Source organism: Anthonomus grandis, chromosome 11, assembly GCF_022605725.1.
Source record: "Anthonomus grandis grandis chromosome 11, icAntGran1.3, whole genome shotgun sequence".
NCBI lineage: Eukaryota > Metazoa > Arthropoda > Insecta > Coleoptera > Curculionidae > Anthonomus > Anthonomus grandis.
Genome location: NC_065556.1, coordinates 15,813,881 through 15,840,325, shown reverse-complemented (window position 1 = coordinate 15,840,325; position 26,445 = coordinate 15,813,881). Strand labels below are relative to the sequence as shown.

The window sequence follows — 26,445 nt, the reverse complement described above, 5'->3', positions numbered from 1 at the left end:
AAGTGTATTAAATTAAAGGGAGTATATGTACTCGCATATGCACTCAATGTAAATATCATTCAATTATATGCACCAATAGCAAACAAACATCACGAGACAGTAGAACGTTTTTACCAACAACTGGAGACTCTGATAAAGAGTACTAAGGCAAACGAAGTGACCTTAATAATACAATACAAATACAAATACAAAAAAAAATTATTTGTCAGTTTTATAATCAAGTTACATTTTTGTGTTCACTTATTTTATTATGACAAATAGGAGTGTCTCTCGATTAAAAGAACCGTTTGCCTGCACCATCAGTAAACTATAGTACAACCCTTTTAAAGACCTTAAACAACTATTTACATTCCAGTTCCAATACATTTTAAATATATATGAGCCAAAATTAAAAGAACCTATATTTAAATCGGAATGTAAAAACACAAAAAAAATCAAGAAAAACCACTAAGAAAAATATTAATAAAAAAAAGACACGCACAGTCATGAAGTTATATACCCTCAATGGGGAATGGGGATACCAGCTTAGATAGGGAGGCAGCGCTGATGCTAGAAAGCGAGAAGGAGGACCGGCATGCAGAGAAATGCAGATGAACTGGCGAAACTAGTCGGAAACATGTAAAACTGTTTTTTTTAAATTTTTTTTGCAAGTACATACAAAAAAAACAATTTCAATTATTATTTTAACCCAAAAGTATTTTTAATTTGACTTGTTTAAAAGCTTTGGAGAGGTAATTCCTTTAGTTCTTGAGAGAGACTGTTCCATATCTGAAAAGCAACAATTTAAAAGAACGCCTAAAAGCTGCTGATCGGTGGATAGGTACAATAAAATCGTTATTTCGAGTTGCATGAATCTTCCATTATTCATATTAAGAATTTGATTAGCGTTAAAATACGGTGTTATGTGATGTCTATATAGAATGTTATATGCCAATCGTATGCAGGAATTTTGAACTCTTTGAATAGCCTTTTTGGTACTTACAGTTAAGGAATCTCTATAAATTGCGTCCCCATAATCGAACAAAGAGAAAACCAGACTTTCGCAAAGAAGATATTTCCGTTTTGGGGTGAAAAATATTTTTATTTTATGAAACTGCCTTAATCTTAGATATGAAGCTTTAATTTTGTTTTTAACTTGGGATTCAAAACCCATGGATTGGTCGAAAATTATACCTAAGTTTTTTGCTTCTGCTACTATTGGGATTTGTGTATCATTTATTTCAATAGAAATGGTATTTTTTATATTTTTCCTTAATAAATTATTTGCCGACATTATCAGAATTTTTTATTTAGTGGCATTCAACTTAAGGTTATGTTCTTATTATTCTCTGCTCAAGCATTTAGGTTTAATAAGTCTAAATTCAGTTTTTGTTGCACTGTATTTAAATTTTTGCAGCTCGCAGGTATATATATTTGAGAGTCATCAGTAATCTCGAGTACTTCATTGTTTCCTGACACGTATATTGAAAAAAGCAGGGATGAGAGTATCGACCCCTGGTGTAATCCTCGATTACAGGCCATAAATGTGGAGACTTGTTTTTAGAGACTCCGTCGATTATGTAGATAATCCTTTAAAAAATTTATACCCTCAAGTGACACACCAAAAAATTGTAATTTTGCTAATAATAATTCGTGATTTATCGTATCGAAGGCTCTACTGAAGTCCAGTAATGCCATACAAGTAGGACGATTTTGTTCCTCGTTAATTCTTATGTCGTTTAATATGTTTACTAAAGCCGTCGAAGTGCTAAAATTTTTTCTAAATTCAGATTGGCAAACCGGAATTACATTAAAAAATTCGGCAAAACTAAATATCTGATTATAAATATGTTTATCAATGACTTTAGATATTATTGGTCTTAAATCTGAAATTTCCTTTGGCTCTACTATCTTAGCTATAGGCTTTATGATTACCTTTTTCCATATTGATGGATATTATTGTTGTAAAATGCATTTTTTAATAATATTGACCAAGGGATTTAAGCAAAACAGCAGACATAATTTTATATCTTTAATCGACAACTGGTCTATTCCTTTTGCGCTGGTTTTAATAGTTGAAATATTCTTCAATAATTTATTTTTATCCATTAATTGAAACACTAGCTATTCGTTGTTAAAATTATTATTTTTATAATATTCGGTGATGCCTTGGTTGGTTGTATCTAGTAAACTGCCAACACTCTGAAAGTAGTTTTGAATGTCAACGGGACTACATAAATCAATTGGGAGGTCAGCATATATTTTTTTTCGTTAATTTAAGTTTTTCAGCAACGGTCCAAAATTCTTTGTCTTTTTTGTTAATTATTTGATTGAAAAATCGATTTTTTTCATGAATTATTGCATGTTTTGTATATTTTCTTAATTATTGAGCATATTGCAGATCTAGATTTGATTTTGATTTCTAAAATTTTTTATGCGCACGGTTTCTTAATTTTAATTAAAGTTTAATATTGTTGATGATCCATGGGCAGAATGGCTTATTTTTTCTTAATTAAGTTTTAATAGGAATATTGAAAAAATTGATTTTATCGTCTATATTTCTTAAATAATAAATACGAAAGGCTAATCCATCCGTGATAACGTTGTTGTAATTTAAGTTATTGTAATCTCGAAACATTATATGTGGGTCTTGATTTCTAACTTTCTCATATTCAAAAATAGAAAAAATTTAATTATACTATAATAGGTCACTTCACTGCAAAGGTCGTCATATATAAACTCAAACCTTGTGGGCTGATAAGTATTGGGAACTAGAAATGAGAGGATCTCAGACGCTTCTATCAGGAACAAAAACGATTTATCAGTAATTATATTTTTAAACTGCCCCCTCTCTTCCTCTTCCCCCTTCCGCAGACCTTACACCTGGAAGTCGCCAGCATATTCAAAAAAAACAAATATAGGAAATCAGATCGACATCATAACTATCCTAACATTAAGCAACAGCTACAAGAATCCTTCCAATAAGAAGAAACATTGAAAACTTGATTAAATCCACAATAGACAAAGACGAAGACGAAAGGCCAGGGTCCAAAAAGACCCCAATAAATTTAACCTGTGAGTCCTATTTTAGTGATAGTTCTTCATATCTAAAACTAAACTTCATATATTGATTCTTGAAAATATTGAGGCTTAGTTTCTTTGCTAAGGACTAATTTATTATTTTGGGTTCTCTCCAACATATTAGCCAAGTGGAGTCAGAGAGACTATACATTGTGATATTTGTTGTGTTATTTATAAAGACTATAAAGTCTCAGTTATTCATAAACTGTCTTTGGTCTTTGATATTAGGAATATTAGAAAGTGGTCCAAGACCGAGCCCTAGGGAACAACATGGTGCACGTCTTTAATGCTGAATATTCAACAGTTGCTGAATGGGCGGAAGAAAAAGAAGCCCTTGAAGTAATTAACAATAAACTTCTGTTATAGGATCTTGTAAAAAATAAGAAATGGATGACAAAAAATTTTAAAAATTAAATGAGTACAGAGTACCAAGACACAATCAGCAAGATAAAAACAAAGATATAAGAAGCGAAGTAACGCTGGCTAAAAAATGCGGTAAAATATGTGACAGAAGAAGAGTTAACAACTAAAAGGAAAACCAACAATCCCTATCCAGGACTGATGCAGAAGGAAACTTTATATCAGATAACTTAAAGATCATTAAAAGATTAACGTGGAAAGAGGAAATAAGAAAACATGGAAAGATGAAGTAAAACGACTTTTAAATGATGAATGCAGAGGTGACAGATGACGAGCTGACTAGGCCCGAAATACTAAGGTCTGAAGCGGAAAAACCTTTTCATTGCTAAAAATCTAGGATCCAATAACATACAGAAGCAGATCATAAAACTCTTATGTAAAAAAATTACTACTTTCTCGATTTTCTAAGAGGCCCAAATTTCACAACAAGAGAGAGACAAAATCATTCTTTGTAGTCAACACTAGACGAAAGCATATTACCAAAAATTTAACCCAAAATCATATACAAGAGAGTATATAATACATGCAAAGCAAATATATCACAGGCACAATTTGGATTTCGAAGAACATTGGTCACCAGAAAAGCGATCTTCAGTCTGCAAGTTTTAATCCAGAGTTTTAATTCAAAGAGTCAGAGACATGCACAAGGACATCCACTTGTACTTTATCGACATTTTGAAGCCGTTTAATAATGTCAAATATAATAAACTTATGGAAATACTTAAAAATATTAAAAAGGGTGACGATAAGAATGAGTTCTCTTTCCGCTTCTGTTCAATGGATATTCTGAGCAAATCGGTAGAGAAGCATTGAGAGAAGTTTCAGAGGGTATCAAATTAAACAAAGAGGAAGCCGTTAACATTAGATTACAAGTAACTGCAACTAGCTTCAAAGACTAATTAATGCAAACTATGTACGAGCTCTGTCTCGGTGAAGTTGGCCCAACTATTAAAACTACGTTTGTTTATGAAATTTGTCATATTAGCCGAAATGTATTAAAAACTAAAATGTACTTCTGATAATATTCGATATTTTTATTTAATATTTGCCTAAAATACGACATTATTTGTGAGACAGAGAAAAAATATCTTAACAAAATTTAAAAAACTGCCGATTAAGGTATAATTAATAATAAAAATCAACGAAACCAAATAGCAGCAAATCAGCACGGCGTTACATCGACTTTTCGACTGATTACTGCTTTTATACGTCTTAGTGACATAGGGTCAACTAATGTCAACTAATGTTTGGCAGCCATCTGGTGTAAAACTGTTCCAAATTTCTTGGAGATTCGTAATTCTGGAACGGTTCTTGCGGGATTCGATCTAAGCTGTTTCGGCATGAGATGCCACAAAGTTTCAATCGGCGATAGGTATGGACTACTTGACGTCCATTTTAAAGCTGAAATAATATTTTCTAACATTTGGGGTATTAAGTTATTTTGAAGTTCATTAATGTACTTCTCAGCATTCATTATACCTTCGACAAAGTGTAAGTTTCTTACTTCACTTGCTGACATGGCCCTTCATAACAAAAACCGGAAACTTAACTTTTTTTAAGATACTCATTCTGAAACACTTCTTCTTTAGTTTTTATAGGGCGATTCCTATTATCACTCACGCATACTTCAGACCTGGCTTCATCACCAAATAATGGAGTTCCATTGGTTCGAAGACCGTAATTTCTGTTCTTTATCCCACGCTAGTCTATTTTCTGCTGAATCTTTGTTAGTAAGAGTTTCTCTTTTTCCTAAAAAAATGAATTAAAAACGAATAATAAAAAAAAATTTAAGCCTACCTTGTAAGTTTTACATCCCAATTTTTGGGCAGCTCAGTGACAATTTGCTCTTGAAAACTCTTTTGTGGTTGTCTAATTAATAACAAAATATTTTTAATTCATTTTAATTTTCATGCCCATTTTACTTGATAATCCATTTTAAGGCTCTTAAGTTGGTGTTGCAATATCGTGGTCGGCTTTCAATTCTGGGTTTTTGAGTAGTAGATCTCGTTGATTTTTTCAATTTAATATTATTTCGAGTTGTACACCTGGATTTGTTAATACTGTCAGCGATTTGGGAAGCATTTGGAAACAACACCATGCACTGGTGTTGTTAATAACAAAGTTATTTTAAATGTCAAAATCGGCTTCTTAGCAATGTAAAATATTATCATTTATTTTATCAAAGCGCATAAACGCACCATTCAACTTAAGCTGTTTTCATCGCGTATTGTGCAAGACATAAGTCATTATCCAAAGAAAATACTTTCGAAATAAAAACGCTTGAAAAATAGCTGCGTGAGTTTTGTTCTCTTGTCATAAACATTTAAAGATGACAAAAATATTATATTTGAAACAAATTTTAATTAGCCCTTAAATAAATGCAGAAATATTATGTTTTGGTGGTGGAGCCAACTTCACTGAGACAGGGCTCGTATATAGCAAGTCAAGAATATGGTTTGGAACTTAATACAACCAAACTAAATGCATGCTCATCAGCAAATCACAACTTCCGATGCAATTGATAATAAACAACCAAAACATAGAGTAAGGAGAGACATACAAATACCTTGGCAACATAAAATGGAATCAGACAACAGAAATAAAAACACGAATTAAAAAAGCACCAAGTGCGCTCAACAAATTAAAAAAACGGTTCACAAGCAAAATCTCAATGGAACTAAATATAAAACTGATCATTTGTTATAGCTTTTCAGTTTTGTTTTATAAACTAGATTTAGTCATTAACCACAACAGAAGCCAACTTAAATAAATTAGAATTCTTTGAGCTGTGGATTTATCGGCGCATTCTTTGGAAATCCTGGACTGGCCACATCACTAACGTGGAAGGTATGCAAAGAATAGACAAAGGCAAATAAATAATCTTGATCAAGCCTAAATACTTCTGACATATCATGAGACATACTAAGTACTGCCTGCTACCATTAATACTTCAAGGAAGAGTTGATAGCAGGAGGACTGGAAGGAAGTTAACACTTATGAATACATAACTGATGACAATGGTTTGGACTAACATTTACCGAAATGTTCAGAGCTGCAGGAAAGTCAAAATAGCCTGGTTATGTTAGCAAAGGTCTGAAACAGAATAGGCAATGGAAGGAGAATAATTTATTTAAATTAAAACCAGTTTCAATACTTGGCAAAAATAGATTTAATTAACAAAAAAAATATAAATTTAATTTTTATATTTTTAAAGAGTGTGCAATATTATTTATCTTAGAGTATATATATCACGTAAAAGTTGTTCTTTAAAATGTAATCAATAATTTAGTGCAAAGGACCATTTGAAACTCAAATAACTCCAAAACAGTGAGCTAAGCGATGTCAATGTCGTTTTAAATTTTTAACGTAAAAAAGATAAGATTTTTTTTTACCTAAAGTTTCTGAATTCGAACATTTTCTCTCACTTCTAAATGCAAATTTTCGATCTGTTCCACTAAAAAAAATCAAAAAAATTAGAAGTTATCAGAAAAAAGTAAAAATAACTTTTAAGTTTTAGCACCCTGTATCTCAATTAATAACAAATTTTGGATAAAAGTAAGTTAAATCAATTCATTATATTTTTGCATAAAGAGGCTGTGGTATTTCCACATAACATTAATAAGCAGATTCTCTGTATATACATATAGATTTAATAGCTATGAAGATATTTTTAATTCGTTACGATATGACCTTCCAAACTGTATATGATGAATAATATGCATTTAGTCGATTTTTTTAATTAAATTTCTTAGGAAGCTTTATTACAAAAATAACAACAGTTTGCAAGAAAACAATTATTTAAATTAATTATTTTAAATTTCAAAATCAGTAAAAACATATATAATTTTTTTATTCGTTTTAAAACACTCAAACAATAGTAAATTGCTTAAGTTTCTTCTGGTACGATAAATAATAGTGTTTTTGTCATTTTCTCTTGAATACAATTTTTTTTGCCCTTGCTTCTCCCTTACCTCTACCTTGCAAATTAAACAATTTTTAAAACTCCGTTGACTAACCTGTGAAGAACAATTTTTTATAAACATTAATAAAACCTTGCATTTCTTTAATTATTATTAATTTTAATAATAATTCTATTTCTATCCAATCTCAAAATTATTATTACCAAAGACAATAAATAATGCATTTGAATTTTTACATTATTATAATTATCATTGCATTTCATGAATTGTTTAATTAACAATTGGTTTGTATATACGTTTTAGTATGATTAATTTTTAGGTTAGGTGTTTAATATTATCATTTATATAAATAATACACTTTGGCGATCTCTGCGTTATATTAATAAAATTTTTATTTACTTTACTTGATGTCATAATTAAGGAGTAGAGTTGTTCCTAAATAAAAAATATAATGAAATTATGGGGGTTGATTATAATGATGGAACACCTCCAGTATGTGTTAGGACATTAAAAACTAGGCTTATTTATAACTTTTAAATTGTTGATATTGCAGGGATGAACTTGTGCTATGCGTAGGTTATAAATTAAAAAAAAATAGGCAAAAATTATAAAATTAGTTCCTATTTATTGTATTTTTTTTTCTTTTTTAATGGATTGATGCTCCCCATATGAATTTATTAGTTTTTAAGGTATTATTGTATTTTTTTTTTAATTGAGTTGTCAATATAATTTTACTGGAATATTAAGTTGACAATATTTATATGTATTTTTTAAAATCAATTTTAAATGTTCTGTAAATTTTCGTCCATATATAGGTTTAATTTATTTGTCATACATGTTTTTTACTTAAACTGTAGTTTATAACACGCATTTCTTTATTTTTTGTAGTATAGAGCCGAAGCACCTTATGTTAATAATAATTTATTTTCTGTCAAGCGCCTTTTGCATTTTTGTATACAGTTTTGAGGCTTAAATCTCTTGTCTACTAAAAAATATATAATAATAAATACTTATGTGTATTAAAAATAATCATTTTTGTATTTTATTTAATGCCCTTTTTCTTGATTCAGTCACACACACGACACACGAATTCAGTCACATTTAAAATGCAGCAAAACAATAATTATTTTAACACTTAGGGCTACTCCAAGTGGCTCTAACCCAGATAGGCGAAAAGTTAGGTAAAAACCCGAATCGATTTTCGTTATTTCGAAAAACTAGTATAAGACAAGTTGCATGGACAGTTTTGGGTAGGGAGAAGTAGGAAACGGCATAGATATTAAATATTATTTTTATTTAAATTTAGTCAGCATAACTTACTGTAATATTATTAATTAACCGTATATCTTAATGCAATCAAAATTTAAAATATTGAACTAATAAAATAGTAAATCCCATAAAAAAAATTAAACATAATTGCGCACTCTATGCGAACGTAGGCCAAATAATGATAATTTTTGTACTTATACGTGTGCTAAAATATGAGATGCTCTAGTACCTTACAGTAGTGGTAACGCGTCGAAGAATATAGATAAATCTTGGGTCAGAACTTCTACATTTGTCATTTAGAGTAATATATGGGACTACTAAAATTTTTTACTACTAAAACTTATTTCAGTCAGTCTGACTCTGCACTAAATAGGTTTCTTTATACAGTGTGTTTTTTTAATATTGCGACAAAATTTAATGTGTTCCTTGGATGAAATTAAACAAAAAAGTGCCTATAAACATATGTCATAAGCATCTTAGATTTTACACTACAGGGTTATAAACAAAAAAAAAATTAGTGGTGTTCCTTTAAAAAAAAAATTTAATTCAAAGCTTGCATGAACGCCAATGCGCCATTGCGCACTCTATACGAACGTAGGCCAAATAATGATAATTTTTGTACTTATACGTGTGCTAAAATATGAGATGCTCTAGTACCTTACAGTAGTGGTAACGCGTCGAAGAATATAGATAAATCTTGGGTCAGAACTTCTACATTTGTCATTTAGAGTAATATATGGGACTACTAAAATTTTTTACTACTAAAACTTATTTCAGTCAGTCTGACTCTGCACTAAATAGGTTTCTTTATACAGTGTGTTTTTTTAATATTGCGACAAAATTTAATGTGTTCCTTGGATGAAATTAAACAAAAAAGTTCCTATAAACATGTCATAAGCATCTTAGATTTTACACTACAGGGTTATAAACAAAAAAAAAAATTAGTGGTGTTCCTTTAAAAAAAATATTTAATTCAAAGCTTGCATGAACGCCAATGGCGAATATAAAAATTTAAATTATGTATAGGAAAAATGCTATGGATGCTTAGAAACTGCGTACCACTTTTCAGAAAAAATATCTACGGGGCTATCAAATTTATCAAAAAAATTAGTTTATTCTTTTAACTTTACCATCTTGTAGTGCAAAAACCTAAGACGTTTAGGACATATGTTCATAGAAACTTTTTTGCTTGATTTCGTCCAAGGAATACGGCCCTACATTTTGTTGCAATATTAAAAAAATGCCCTGCATATTAAAATTTGGTCAATTGATTATGAGATTCAACGTTATTAAGGTCAGATCTAAGAAAAGTCGCAAGCATTCTCGTAAGGGAATCGTCTAGTAAGATTAGAATAGTGCACCATATGGACTCGTTCTTAAATTTTATTAATAGATAATATAAAGATATAAACGTAAAATATCTGGTATCCCGAAATTCTATAACAAATGTGCTTCTACTTTATTTTAAGCCGTTCTTTATTCCATGTTCTTTATTCCATTCCATAATTCTCACGTCCATTATTTTTTAAATTATTTAGAAAATATACCAGCAAAGGTGTAGCAGTATTTAAATATTGCTTAAGCTTAATCCAAAATCATAAGCTTATGGCCCTTACCTTGGACCAATGCTTTAGGTCTCCAAATAGAGTTTTAGTAAATAGATTTTAAATACTATCAATTCTTTTTAAATAAATTCTTAAGATACAAATAGTTTTTGAGTTAGAAGAAATTTGGTCAACCAAGGACAAAATTTGATCCTTTGAAATTAGCAGCCTCAAAATTCGATGCACTACTAGATATTCGTGCCGAATATTGTCATTCTTTATTTTTTTCAATTTTTAATATGTCTAATAACGTAAAGATTATTGCCCACAGGTGCTTAAAATTATTCATAAATGTGTACCATTAAATATTTACATCTTGCACATTACAACAGTATACCTGTGCCCAATCCTACTCCTTTAAACTACTTAAAAAATCAGCCTTGTTGTTTTGTGAAAAGATACGTTTATATTGTAAAGGGTTTTTATTTAAACAATCTATTTCAAAGCTGTATGATCCGACACAACATTTTCAAATACCATGGTTTCAATATATTCTGCATTACTGAATATTTTGTCTATATAACTTGCACATGTTTTTGTTGTTCTGGTATTTTTGTTTATGGTTTCAACTAAATTGAATGACTTTAACAATGATAATAAATTCCTTCCATTTTCGTTATCATTTAACTCAATATTAAAATCTCCTAGAATATAAATTTGTTTATTTTCATTAAATATTTTCACGAGCAAACTTTCAAGTTGTTTCATAAAGACATTAAAATTGCTAGATGGTGGCCTATATATACAAATGATAATTAATTTGTTTTTTGAAAATATACATTCTACTGCAGCACATTCAAATGTTTCATTGATTGATAAATTGTTAATTTTAATTCTAGGCTTACACTTATTTTTTTTTGCAAAATATTGCTGTTCCTTCATGTCTTCCCTCTTCCCTGCAAAACATAGACACAAAATTAAAATTATATATCGCTATCCGTTTTATCTAGTCTTCGGACCAATGTTGGCTAAAGCACAAAATTTCACATTCCTCGTGTAACATCAATGTAGCATTTAGGAGGTCAACAGCATTTCCTAGGGATTGAACATTTTGATTGAACAATTTGATTCAGACGTGCGTTTTTTTATTGTTGATGGAAAAACTGACTGGGTTGAAGAGTAGTTGATGTTACTTTGGTACTGTGTAAGTCTTCGTTGGTAAACTGGACATTGAAAGTCTGTGACGGAATGTTGACTATTTTCAGATTTTAATTTAAGTCTTAAACAGTTGGGACAATTTAAAACTTTACTTGAATAGTCTTTTGTTTGGTGTTCTCCTTCACATTTCTGGCAGCACGTCTTCTCCTTACAATATTTACCCACATGTCCAAATCCAGAGCAGTTGAAACACAGAGCCAAACTAATATGTTCCTGTACATATACTACTACCAAGTCGACAAATATCTGTCCTTTAAGAAATCATTCAGTAATATCAGGTGGTGCTTAGATCCAGTTCTCCCTACTTGGATTCCTACATGGCCATCTTGTAATAACTTTTATATCCTTGGTTACTAATTTACTAAACTTTGTTTCAATATCTTCATCAAGTTTCATTATGTCTTCCAGCAATTCGTTTTCTGTTAATCCCTTTCTCAATCCAGTTAGCATAAACATTGGGTCTAAATTTTGAGTTTCTTTAATTTCAATTTGGTTTTTATCTTTTAACGCATTTTTCAGTTTTTCTCATTGTTCTTTATTATGGCTTTCAATTATCAATGTACCGCTCTTTAAGTATCTAATATTTTTGAATCCTCCAGAAATATGTGTTGGATGTATGTTATTATATAGACACACGCACAACTTCTCAAACTAATTGTGTGTCTACTTTTAAGGAACTGTTATGTTGCATATTGATATTTGATTTGATTGAATAATGATTTTTCTAGTGTGTGTGCTGCTCAAGAATCTCTTCACTCTATTTTCGTCTCAATGGGTATAGTAATACATATTAACTTTCCTACCAGAATAACTAGAAATAGTTCTAGTATTATAGACTATGTCGTGTCCTCTTTTGCTCCTGAACTCGTAGAATGTACGGTTGTTAATTCCAGATTTTCTGATCATGAAGCTGCATTAACTAAATTATCCATAAATTCTAAAGGCAAAAACACGTTACGTAAATTAGGCCGTGTTTTTGGCAAAAATAATTTCTTACATTTCAAGAACTTATGCCAAACGGCTGATTGGGATTTTCTTTCTGACGATAGAGATAGTGAATTTTCTAGTTTTATAAAGTCTTTATCAAGTATTGCAGATAAGTCGTTTCCTCTTAGATCTATCAAAATTAAACATCATAAGCCATGGACCACTAAAGGCTTACGTGTTTCTGCAAAAAACATGCGCTCATTATCACACTTAAAAAAAAAATTTACAGACGTTTTTTTCATAACTATGTCAAGCTTTATAGAAAAATGTACCATAAGACTATAAAAGTTGCAAAAGATATTAATTATAATAAAAGGATGATCTAGTAATGTTGCCAAAGAAACATGGTTCATTGTAAATGAATTAAGAAATGAGACTTCTTCATCTAGCACAATCCATACTTCACCTGAGGACCTTAATCACTACTTTGTTAATGTAGCTAAAAATCTAATGGCTACCATAACACCTTCTCACGATCCTCGTTGATATCTCCCAAATGATAATTTACACAGCTTCTTTTTTTCCCCCATTGTATCAACAGAGCTTCAAACTACAATAAATGAAATAAAAAACCAATCATCATCTGGTACAGATCGGCTCACTCTCAAAATGTTTTCCAATCTGCCAAATTGCACCTTAATCCATCTAACAAACTTAATTAACAAGTCATTCCAAAATGGAGTCTTTCCTACCTGCCTTAAGACTGCAATAATTATTCCTTTGCATAAGGGAGGAGATAAACAACAAGCTTCAAACTATCGCCCAATCGCACTCCTTCCCACTTTATCAAAGATCATTGAATGATTGGTTAAAAAAAGGCTCTTATCGTTTCTGTTTAAATATAAAATTCTTACTCCTCACCAATTTGGATTCTTGAGTAACAAGTGCACAAATGATGCTATGTTTTCTCTCTTTAATAGTGTTTAAAACAATTTTTTGTGATTTCTCCAAGGCTTTTGATTGTGTAAACCATAACATCTTAATTGAATCACTATGGGTTCAGAGGAACGCCCCTTGAGTGGATTAAATCGTATCTCAGTCACATAAATCAACTTATAAAGGTTGATACGACGAACTCTTCTTGCAAACCAATAGAATGTGGGGTATCTCAAGGTTCAGTCCTGGGCCCTATTTTGTTTCTGATCTTTATAAATGACATGGTCAGTCTTAACATCAGTGGCAAAATCTGTCTTTTTGCTGACGATACTAGCTTTACATGGAGCTATCCGGATGCTAGGGCACTACATGCTACTATTTCTAATGACTTAATTACCATTAAATCGTGGTGCGATTCTAATCTTCTGTGCCTAAATGTCTCAAAAACTAAAGTCATATCATATAAAACTACTATTCAACCCTTTGTACTTACCAACACCAGTTTGGCTACTCCGTAAAATGGGACTTGCATATTGATGCCTTATATAACAAATTAAGTTCAGCATGTTTTGCCTTAAGATCAGTGTCCAAGGAATTAAGTTTTCAAACATCAAGAACAGTTTATTATGCCCTTTTTGAGTCACATCTACGTTACGCCCTTCCATTCTGGGGCACATGCGGTGTGACTCAATTTGAGCGCATCTCTAAACTCCAAAAGAGAGCAGTTCGGTATCTTCTTGGACTTAATAGAAGAGCTCACTGTCAAGAAATCTTTAAAAAATACAAGATACTTACTCTTCCCTCTTTATTCATATTGGAATCTATCTGCTTAGTACGCAAACATAAGTCAGAAATGCCAAGTAGGCCGTCTCACAATTATTCACTTCGCAACGCAGTGCATGATCTTTCTCTGCAAACCCCTTGGTCCGAGTTAGTAAAAAGCTCTATTCTATTTAGAGCCAAAAAGATGCATAATCACTTGCCTTTGGAAATTAAATCAATTACTTCTTTTCCTCGATTTTATAATGCTTTGAAGGCGTACTTTCTGGGAAAAGCCTTGTACGCAATGGAGGATTTTTTTCTAAGATAACTTTTTGGGTATTACATACACACTGGCTCTTTTTATATCTTAAAATAGAGAATAAATTATTTTTTTTAGTAAATAAATTGCACTTTTATTCTGTATTTAATTAATCTACTCTTATTGACTATTGTGTTTATTTTTATTGACATTCTGTACATCATGATGTATATTGACCAGGTACATTGTTTCTGTACAGTTTTGCATGTATTCATTTTGTTTGTATATTTATTTTTATTTTGTGTGTTTTGTTTTATTTTGTTTTGTTTTTATATGGTTTTTTATATTAGCTTTGTCTACAAAATTTTGTAATTTTTTGACAATAAAGCATATTGATGATTGATTGATTGTATATTTTCATGAAACAAAGAGTTTATTTAATTATCTATATATATATCACGAATTTGGAAGATTCATCATTGTAACTAAATCAACTTAAATACTGGCCGAATTAAGAGACTGCTTCAAGCGAATTGAAAGAATTACTATATCGTATTTAAAAAGTAAATGTGAAATAAAATATATAAATAAATAATATCTTTATTTAGCAAGAAGCTACATTCAATAAAAACATAAATGAAAAATAAACTAAAAGTGTAAGTTGGTTATAACTGTATCAGGACACTCCGGTTTGTCCATGGATGGAATCCAGAAACAGCATCCCGGTTTCAGAAATATCCTGTCAGAGGTAGACCATAAATTAAAACTAGACTCAACCTAAACATTATTTCCTTGCCCCACTTATCAAAAGCACAGTTAATTGTTGTTTGCCTTATAATAATAAAAATAATGTCGACTCAGGTTGATCGAGTCGGTTCGGTTGCAATCAGCCGATGACACACATTTGGAATTTGGTTGACCTTGCTGACTAGACACATTGGCACCCCCGTGTAACACTTAGAAATGCTTCGGTAGTTCCAAGAAGCTGTAACCAGTATCCCGGTTAGCCCAAAAATACCCAGTCAGTACAGATAAACCAACAATCAAGATGATGATTGAAGCGAAAACAATGCATACTATAGTAAAACTTAATAAACTACATAATTAAAATAACATAATAAAACAACAAACACAATTTTACTTATTCATAATAAATTTTCTCAAGAGCCCTCTGAATTGATTCAAAGTAATACAATTTTTGATGTTAGCAGGCAAGTTGTTAAATAGTATTAAACCTTTGTATAGAACTGAATTATGCATTTGGGTTGTGTTACATCTGTCGAATAGTCTATACGATTTCTCGTATTATAGTTATGTATATCTCCAAAAACTCTTAATTTATTACAAATATAATCGGGGAGCATCTGATGTTTTAACTTAAAAATAAACAAATAAACGTTATACAAAATTCTTTGATGTACAAACAACATATCTAGGACACTCAACATAGAGACAACAGGCGTGTAACGATTACATTTTAGAATCAGTCTTATAGCCCTATTTTGAATTCTTTCCAGTTGGTCAATTCTATACTGTGGCAAGTTAAACAATAATGTTGAACAGAACAGTAAATGAGGAAGAGCAATGGCGTTGTAAAGTTTTAATTTGATGTACATTGACAAATTTTTTCCATTTCTTGTGATAAATCCAACTTTTTTTGAAAATTTTCTCATTACATAATCTGCATGAGCATGGAAATTCAGATTGGCATCGAAAATTGTTTCCAAATATTTAATTTCTTTGTCATACAAAATACTTTCCCCATTCACAGAAATCTGTACATTGCCCATGTCTATAGAACTTAATCTAGATCTCTTGCCAAATATACAAAACTTGGATTTACTTGCATTTAAACTTAGTTTATTTCTACAGAGCCAGATGAATAAGTTATTGAGTTCAACGTTCATGACCTGTTGCAGTTGATGAATGTCTTTACCCACCACATATAACATTATATCGTCCGCATTACACCCCCGCACTACCTCCACCATATCGTTTACATACAATAAAAATAGCAAGGGGTCCAAGACCGTTCCCTGCGGCACACCATGCTTTACATTAACACTTTTAGATTAACTATTTTTGTACATGACTCGCTGAACTCTACCACTTAGATAAGATTGAAACCACTTCAATACATTATGTTTAAGGCCTAACCATTCTAATTTCCTAATTAACATTTCTCTACTCACGGTTTCAAACGCTCTCTTAAAATCCAAAAACACAGCAAGTACTATATTATCAGAGTCAAGGGCCCTGAGAAAATTATCAACTATATTAATAATGACAGACTCACATGAATGATTCTCACGAAACCCCGATTGGTTAGGCACAACTATTTTATTTATATTACAATGTTCGAGTAGCTGTTCCTTAACACATACTTCAAGGAGCTTCTCATAAATAGGTACGGTGTTAATTGGCCGAAATTCATTACACAATTTAGTGTTTTGCACTTTTGGAACAGAAACAACAGTAGAAAGCTTCCAGGCTTGCGGAAAAACCCCAGTACTTAAGGATGTATTGATAATATCCAAAAGACGATCACCCACAACATAAGCAACATCGCAAAGAATCTGCTTAGAGATGCCACTCTCCCCACCACCAACGTTTTTTAGATTTTTAAGTATTTCCTTCATTTAAGTCATCGAAACTTTATTAAATTGTGTCAAGGTTTTCTGGACTGAAGGTGGTTCAATGAAATATGTTTGACCATTTGCTGCTGGTGGAATATCTGCAAGAATAAGATCAATACTATTCACGAAATAATTATTAAATCTATGTGCAATATCATCCTCCTGTGTAATGATTTCATTTTCGAACTTTATTTCATTAGGCATGTTTTGGTGTTTTCCTGGCAAAAGCGTCTTCAGATTTTTCCAGAGTTCTTTTTGATTATTTTTATTTAGATCTATGTTATTCGCAAAAAATCTATCCTTTTCTACTCTTATCTTGCTTACTATGTTATTTCTTATAGCTTTATATTCATTCCAAATGTTGTCGTTATTTTCTATAGCAGCCCTTTTATATAATCGATCCCTTTCCTGCATTTGCTCCCTTATATCTTGAGTTATCCATTTTTTATCGGCATATTTCTGTTTTTGCATAATTTTAATCCTTGGGCACATAACTTACTATATCCATTGGCTGTTCCTTCGATTGATCCATAGAAATTGATATAATAGAATGGTCACTAATTTTAGGAGTTTGATGGACTTTATGCGAAAGAGATTTGTCATTTAAAATTAAATAATCGATCAGAGTCTGACTTCTTTGGACTATTCTAGTTGCAGTCTTAATTATTTGACTAAACCCATTTGTATAAATGATACTTAATAATTTGTTACTATAAAAACTGTTTTTTAATAAATCAAAATTAAAATCTCCAAGGATAATGTTGGTGCCATTAAATCCACTAACTTGCTCTAAATATCCCCCAAAAAACTCTATAAATTTGGCATCTTGTTTCTGAGGCGAATGGTACCAAACAGAGCACAAATATTTACCTCCACCCATAGATAGCTCAAAAGACAATAACCAGACATAATCATCAATAGACAATACAGACCCCACCTTATATCTAATATCGTTTCTAATAAGGGCCAAGACCCCACCTGTTCTACTGTTGTTACTAGTGCATTGCTCCAAATTGTACCCATCAATAATCAACTCACAGGGTTCAATAACCGGGGTTACGTGAGTCTCACTCAAAAGCAAGATCTTAGGCCTCCAGTAATTTACTAGTAAAATAATGTTATCTTTGTTGTTTAGATAACCTTGGCAATTAAAATAAACAATGTTGGTGTTAAGTGCAATATTTAGGTCTAATTACTACTTAATATATTTATTCCTTTGTAACTCTTCAATTCGCTTATAGGAATCACAACTAGTTACATCCCAAGAAACGTGATTGACGTTTAGCCTAAGACTATACTTTTCATTAGATACTACACAATTGATACACTTAGCGCTACTTACATTACATTCTTTAATATCATGGGATCCACTACACTTTGCACACACTTTATTTTCTTTACACTCTTTCAGTAAATGACTATACCGACAGCACTTAAAACACCTTCGGATACCCTATTCGTTGAAGACAGGACAACGGTTCCAACCAATATTCATCTTCTCCTTTTCAATAAACACTGCATATGTGGTAGCATCAACTTCCAAGATCATATTAAACTTTTTGTTTACGATTTTAGTTTTTCTCACAATTTGAATTTTTCGGTTTGGAGATTCTGGAACATTATTTTGACTCTTTATTTTGGCCAAAATTTCATTATCTGATAGGTTGTACTCAGACTCGTTAATCCCTACCACCTTAATCCTGTGCTCTAAAAGTTTTGGTACCTCAACACTGTAGTTGTCACCCATGTTGTTCTGGATCTGCGACTGAATCGAAGTTAGCTCCTTCTCATTGCCACACTTAATGATAACGCCGCCACTTTTAGTTGCTTTACCTAGCGATAAACCGTTTCCAAACCATTCTTGATGCGCATGCATAAAATATTACAACTTCTGATCGATTTGAAACCATCTGTGCGAACATCAAATACGGGTTGAGTGGAGAAGAGAAATAACCTCACTTTTTTATGCCAGTGGAAAATGGAAAAATAAATAAAACATAAACAAAAAAAAATTACATTACAACCTTAAAATAGCTGTATATTATTAATAGAGTTTAGGATTGTGTGATTATTTGCTACTTCCGGGCTTACTCTAAAATGGTCGAGAAATTCTATAATAGTAATAGTTATATTCTATTAAATATTCTATTATTATATTCTACTAAATTGGGACACAGTTACATCAAAATAGTTCTCGTAAAAGTAAATCTTCCTTAAAAGTCTGTGTCGGAATCAACAAAATTCTGATCAGATTCTTCCGACGATTCAAAATCACCCATCTCCTTAATGTTTATTTTTAGACTAATCCTAGAATTTTTCAAAACAAATAGCAAGGACTATACAAAAGGATAAAATACAAACAACATTTAAGAGGTTATGTTCATATTCCAAAGATCAGCGTTGACTGGCTGCACGAATTCTCTGACACTTTGCTTGAAATAAATCCGAAAACAAGTCTGACTATCAGATGACAATCAGAAATTTGTGTAAGAACATCAAACTTTTGGTTTGAAACCGATCAGAAGTTTCTGTGCAAACGCATTTTACTCTATTGCGCATGTTTATTTGTCGAAAACTTGTTTCTTACTACTGTGAGAACAAACCTAATATCTCCTACATCATCTAAATCAATAACATCATCTGTGCGGCTTCTTTTCCTAGCGCGCTCTGTTTTGTATGCACCATCACTAGATGCAGAGAGATCACATGATTCACATTTCCATGTCGATTTTCTCAGATGCGTATGTCAACATTAAGAAACTTTCCATGATAATACTTAGCACACCTGGTACATTGTATTATCAACTTAATGTCATCAAATACTAAATTACATTTAGCACAATTACTTCCTGGATCACCGTCATCCGTAGTACTTCCTCCAGCCATTATTACATTAGTTAATCACAATTTTAAAATCACCCCGTATATGAAATAAATATAAGTTAATTCAAACAAATACTATTTACAATAGAACACCCGTTAATGTAAGCACTGTAATTATCACGTACGTGCACTATATTTATGTTATACTTATTACACAAATTAGAGAAATAAAAATTGAATTTTACTGATTTATGGCAACCGTGATTCTAAAATAAGTCAATACTTAGCTTGAAAGATGCAAAATTTTAAAATACTTCTTTTGATATAAATTATTAATCAAAAACTGTACTTTAACCCTTTGAAATACGCGAAAAACTATGGATCGCCTATCATACGTGTTAATTGCTTGGACTACTACGAACTACGTTTTGAAAAATATTTAAAATAAAATGAATATTTAAAAACTAGATAGTTGTAAATAAACAAAAATTAAGCTTTATCATTTAACTAATAAATTAAGCTTATTCGTTTAGCATCTGGTAAATAAAATATTTTTGAAGTTTGAAATTTGTCATTGTAAAATATTTTTTTTTATATTGATTTATTGATTCATAGTTTTCTCGTACGTATGTTGCACATTTTTCAGAAAATCTGGTGGCTTTTATCACAAGAAATCGAAATTTCCCCTATTGTATTACCCCCAGAAGGATGCTTTAACTCTTAACCGAATAAAAAAATTCTATATGTGCAACAATAAAAAAAAATTCTTTATTTCTCTTGCAAAAACATCCCCTATAGTTTTTTCTATATTTTTAAACCGCGCAAATAAAAAAGAAACTCGTTTTATAACATTTATTTACTTAAAAATTACAAGGATTTTGGTTAAAAATAAACCGTAAAAAGTCAAATACGCCCATACAAAAATTATTGCGCTATATCCTTTAAAAAATTTGCACTTACACTGACTAACCTTGCACATTTAAAATTACGTTTTTGCTAAATTTTTCTTTCAAGAAAAAAGTACTCTCAGAAATTGTGTGCTTTATATTTTAACAGTGTAAAGTTTTATAAATTAAATCAATAAACAATTTTTGTAGGCAACTATTAAATTTAGAGAAATAAGATTTAGGTAAACACCCTTTCTCGGTTTTGTATGCCTTAATATGCCTGTCTGACCACCTAATTTCAATATTTTTTTTCCTAAATAAATTTAAATGTGCGTGTTTTAAACTAAAAGTTGTATGTAAAACACACACTTTTTATTATTTTACTATTAACAAAAGTATATAAAAACAGATGAAAATTATTTCTACAATGCTAATTTAACAGCTATAATATACTGACTAATTTATATACTATATATAAGATTTTTCAAAGACTTTATGAAGAGAAAACGACACACATACAAGATGAAGTAGAATAAAATGAGATACATGTAATTTTTACTTAGTAAGGGTTATATATAGATTTCTTTTTGTTACAAGTATTTGGGAAAGTTATATAAAGTATTAAGAAATAACATAATATTTATTAGATTAAACTTTAAAAAAAATATTATCTAATAAATATTTTGTTTTTTCTTTTTAAAAATTTAACCAAAAATATACGCATATACACATTTATTTATCTACTTTATACACGCAATTACCTATAATTTAACGATCACATATTGGTAGTTCCATTCACAAAAAACACTTAAGTAATTTAATATAAAACTTATTTAAAATAACAAAATAAAAATATATACAAGGATATTTACAATCACAATTTTGATATGTTTTTAATTTGCGTTTGATATGCAACATTGTGGTTCAGGTGGACGCCTTTATTTTATAAAAATTTATAAGCAATATCACTAACGTATAAAATATATTGCTTTTATATAATTCTTCTTATATGAGCATAATATGATCTTTTTAAAATTAATTTTAATTGCATTTAGGAAATAATAGGAGCACCTAGATAACTAAATTAATTTAAATTATTTATTTTGATTTAAGAGCTAAAAATGTAAATAACATAACAAATGTATTAGACTCTATTTACTTTTAAAGAAACTGTATATAAACTAGTTATAACACCCTAATAAACTATTTTTACTAATAATTTAAAATATGTTTTTGTGATTTTCTAATAATTGTTTGTATCGGTAATTTTGATTCGCAATAATGTTTACTAAAAATACTAATGCAGTTCCATTGTGGATCCTCTGATCGAGTTCTAAATAAGGCACTGATCAATATGATCAAACTATAAAAATCTGGGTCCACGATATGATCTTAGGATAATTTATATTCGTTGATTTGAGTGGTTAGAGAAATATACATTTTTGAAATAATTTGTAAGCAATATTTAAGTAGCACTATAAAAAAAGTCAAAATCTCGCGAATTTTAATCAAGGTGTTACTAAATATAATACAACAAAAGAAACCTTATTTTAGGAATAAAGTTTCCTGTAAGCATATGCTGCTACAATTTTTAATGAATTTAGATTTAATTTAAGATATAGATTTTGCAATCGGAGATATGTTATTGTACATACTAAATGTTTATCAAAATCTGTAAAATAATATTTTTTTAGTGACTGTGCTTCTTTTTTTTACTCTAAACTTTTTTCTGGTGTACCACTAGTGGTTTCTAAATTACCACCTCATTTATTCCATTTTTTTTAGAAATGTTTTATTTCATTTTAATATAGTTTTTTTAGTATCTTCAATTTTTGTTGAGAAAAAAAATAGGTTTTTTTATTAACTAGATAAAAGTTATTTTTTTTGAAGGCTGTAGCGGATTATGTTTTAGTTAAATCTGATATTTAGTTTTAAGTCGTCATGCAAAAATAAGAACTTTTAAATATATACAGTGACCGCCTAAAGTTCCGCATAAATTTGATAAAAATTAGAGACATGAAAACGCTCGGACCCGTCGATTTTTGTTTTAAGTTGCGGATTATCTCACATACATTTTTGTATACAGGGTGGAACAAAAAAAAAGATATGACGTCATCGGTCATTTTTTTTTATGGAATGCTATATTTGTTTTTGCATTTATGAAATATAGGCAAAATTCCAAGCAAGTTTCATATAACACACCTTATCTCAAAACTCAACTGTTTCCGAAATATTTTCATTTAAATTACAAGAAAACAAATAAGTACGTCTATTTACAAATTAAGGTAAAATCGAGAAAAAAAATAATGTTATAAACACTGCCAATTTTTTCTTTTTCCATGGTTGTACTTGTAAAAAATCTCTATTTTCGAATGTCACTGTCAGTTCGAAAAATAATAGTTTTTACCAGAATAAATTATGGCTAATTTAACGGAAACCCAACGAATTGAAATTTTGATGATGCTAGGGTATGGGGATCGAGTGCGCACGCAAAAAGAAGTAAGTGAACTGTTTAATGCCAAATACCTAAACCATCCTATTTCTTGGTCAACAGTTAGTAGAATAGAGCACAAATTCATAACTGCAAGTCATGTTAGGGATTTGCCAAGATCAGGTCGTCCAAAAATTTCTGAAGAATCAAAGTTAAACGTTCTGTACTCCGTCGAAGGAAATCCAAATAATGCAACTTCACAAATTTCAATTGATAATAATATAGCTGAAACGTCATTAAGGCGCATTTCAAAAGCAAATGAATACCACCCTTATAAAATTAGACTAATACAGCAATTAAATGAGGACGATCCTGATCGAAGAAACCAATTTAGCGAGCAAATGATGAACATTTGCAATAATAACCGTCAGTTCGTGTTACGAGTTTTGTTTTCGGATGAAGCAACTTTTTGTTTAAACGGTGTCGTAAATCGGCAAAATTGTCAGTACTGGTCAGTGTCAAATTCACACTGGGCAACTGAGGCTCATACACATTACCGTAAATCTATTAATGTTTGGGCTGGTATCGTGAAAAATAAAGTAATAGGGCCATACTTTTTCGAAGATAACTTAACAGGATAACGCTATTTGAATTTTTTTCAAGAAGATCTTATTCCTGCTTTGGCTTCCCTACACCCAGAGGAACAAGACCCTGCTGTCCTGTGACAGACAATTTGTGGTTTCAGCAAGACGGCGCACCGCCACATTTCTTTCGAGATGTCCGTAATTACTCGGATACAGTGAACCCAGGAAGATCGATAGGGCGAAAAGGGCCAATAGAGTGGCGGGCCAGGTCACCAGACCTAAATCCCTGCGACTATTTTCTATGGGGGTACCTAAAAAGTAAAGTTTATATTGAGAAGCCAAACAACGTAGAAGATTTGAAAAATAGAATTAAATATGAAATTAGACGTATATCACCCGAAATAATTGATAGTGTTTTACATGAGTTTGTAAACCGTCTTGCTTTCTGCCAAGAAGTAAATGGGGATCAGTTTGAATACTTGATACATTAACCCCTTGCTGCATCTTGTGTCATATATGATACATACTAAAATTAATATATTTTTAAGATCCTAGAATCTAAAAATTAAATAAATGCATGATGTAGCATATTTGGGACCGAGGAATAAACACGTGAAAACAATTCCGACATCGCGGCAACAAAGCACGCTTTTTTGGCGCGCTTTGCCAGTTGAGAATGACATATTTGTCAGTGTAGTCGATGTTTGTGTTTTTAAAGTATCATTTTTGTTTAGTAAAAAGTTAGTTTCGTGATTAAAAAAATAGACGTTTATAGTTTATTTGTTGCACTTTCATTTGAAGGTGTGTTCAAGCAATATTTTTAATTTTTTTAGACATTAGGTAGAAACATTGTTTTGATGCATATATAGGATATCATGCACATATACGTGGTAATAAGAGTTTTGTTGGTTTTAGATGGATCCGAAAATATTTTACGGAATTAACAGCAAATATGTTAGGGATGTACCGGAGGATAATGAGAGTGATGTTCCCGATTTGTCAAATGATGAAGACAATAATATCCCAATAAACCATCATAATATATTAGCCTACGAAAGTGATGACTCTATGCCTGAAGGAGATTATGACGAGACAACCATTCCTGAAACGGATGTGGAATCTGCTAAAAGTGAAAATATGACTCTCCAGGAAATTGCGGAGAAGATAAATCCAGGATCCTGGAGAACCGGAAATCTCAGGAAAGATCCAAAGGAGCTTGAATTTACGGGCAACCTGAATATGCCCCCAGAGGTTGCTGATTTAGAGACACCATCAGAGTTTTTTAAGTTCTTCTTGACTAATGAAATTATATCGACGATAACTACTGAATTAAATTTATATTGCTTACAAAAACATATAAACCGTCCCGCAAACCTTACAGATAATGAAATAGAACAATTCATTGGCATGTATTTATATATGTCCATCATACAATTGCCTCAAGCTAGGAACTATTGGTCATCACATTTAGGCCACCCCGCCATATCTAGGGTCATGACATGTAACAGGTGGGAAGAAATCAAACGATTTATACATTTTAATAATAATGATAATTTTATACCTCGTGGCAAGCCCGGTCATGATAAGTTATTCAAGATAAGACCTTTACTAGAAAGATTACAAGAAAGACTAAATATAATTCCTGTTGAAGAACATATTGCGGTCGATGAACTAATTATTCCCACTAAGGCCAGATCGACAATTAAACAATATAATCCAAAAAAGCCACACAAGTGGGGCTTTAAAGTATTTGTGCTGAGTGGAATCTCCGGCTTTAGTTACAGTTTCGACATTTTTGCTGGTTCTCAGAGCAACATCGTTCCTGCCGATGCTCCTGATTTGGGAACTAGTAGTAATGTGGTGGTGAAATTTGTTGAAAGAGTCCCCAAACACGAAAATCATAAGATTTTTTTTGATAATTGGTTTACTAGCGTCCCGCTTATGGTTTACTTGACCAAGAATGGTATTCATCCTCTTGGAACTGTGCACTTGAATCGAGTTCAAGGATGTAAAATGCTGTCAGAAAAAGAGTTTAAAAAACTTGGACGAGGATCTTGGCAAGAGAAAACTGCTATTAAAGACGATGTAAAGGTAAGTACCGTTTGCTGGTATGGCAATAAAATTGTCTCAACTTTATCATCCTACGTCGGTCCACAGCCAACGGGAACTAAGCAAAGATTTTTTAGAAGCGAGAAATGCTACAAGAATGTGGAGTGCCCGCAAACAATTTTAAAGTATAATGAATACATGGGAGGTGTAGACTTATTAGGCTCTATGCTCGGTTACTATTGCATTAAAATTAGATCCAAGAAATGGTATCTTCGCATTTTCTTTCATTTTATGGACATGTGCGTTGTAAATAGTTGGCTTTTATGAAGAAGGCAAAATGATATATATATGCCACTTGCAGATTTTAAGGTGGCTATTGCAGATGCCTTATGCAACAGTGGGAAATCTGTATTAACCAGAAAACGTGGACGACCTAGCGCCAATCTTGAAAATGCTTATTTGCAAAAGAAGAAACGTGGCCCTACGACTGAAATACCCCAAACTGAAGTTCGAAAAGACGGAATCGATCATTTTTCAGAATGGAGAGAGAATGACAGAAATAGATGCTAAATACCCCTATGCTTAAATAAAGACAAAAATTGTTTCATTCGATTCCATACTGATTAACTGAATAAGTTTGTAAAACTTATTCAGTATGGATTAAAAAATTGTTAGTGCATAGCGCTTCATATATAGTACATATACTTTTTTATTAAAAAT

The 26,445-nt window shown here is 31.1% G+C and overlaps 1 protein-coding gene across 1 annotated transcript; it reads left to right on the top strand.

Annotated features, from left to right (window-relative positions):
• The first annotated feature begins 3,330 nt into the window (after positions 1–3,330).
• LOC126742476 (piggyBac transposable element-derived protein 3-like) lies at positions 3,331–26,295 on the top strand. The gene is made up of 4 exons (XM_050449118.1): positions 3,331–3,399; positions 24,592–25,767; positions 25,834–26,038; positions 26,087–26,295. Exons 1-4 carry the CDS (start codon positions 3,331–3,333, stop codon positions 26,293–26,295), a joined length of 1,659 nt encoding a protein of 552 aa, XP_050305075.1.
• Positions 26,296–26,445: the final 150 nt, after the last annotated feature.

Bases quoted from the DNA above. Each gene is read 5' to 3' on its own strand.
- LOC126742476 (XM_050449118.1), top strand. From the start codon at position 3,331: ATGGTGCACGTCTTTAATGCTGAATATTCAACAGTTGCTGAATGGGCG. The intron at 3,400-24,591 runs GTAATTAACAAT...TGTTGGTTTTAG, and splicing joins AAGAAAAAGAAGCCCTTGAA to ATGGATCCGAAAATATTTTA. The intron at 25,768-25,833 runs GTAAGTACCGTT...GTCGGTCCACAG, and splicing joins CTATTAAAGACGATGTAAAG to CCAACGGGAACTAAGCAAAG.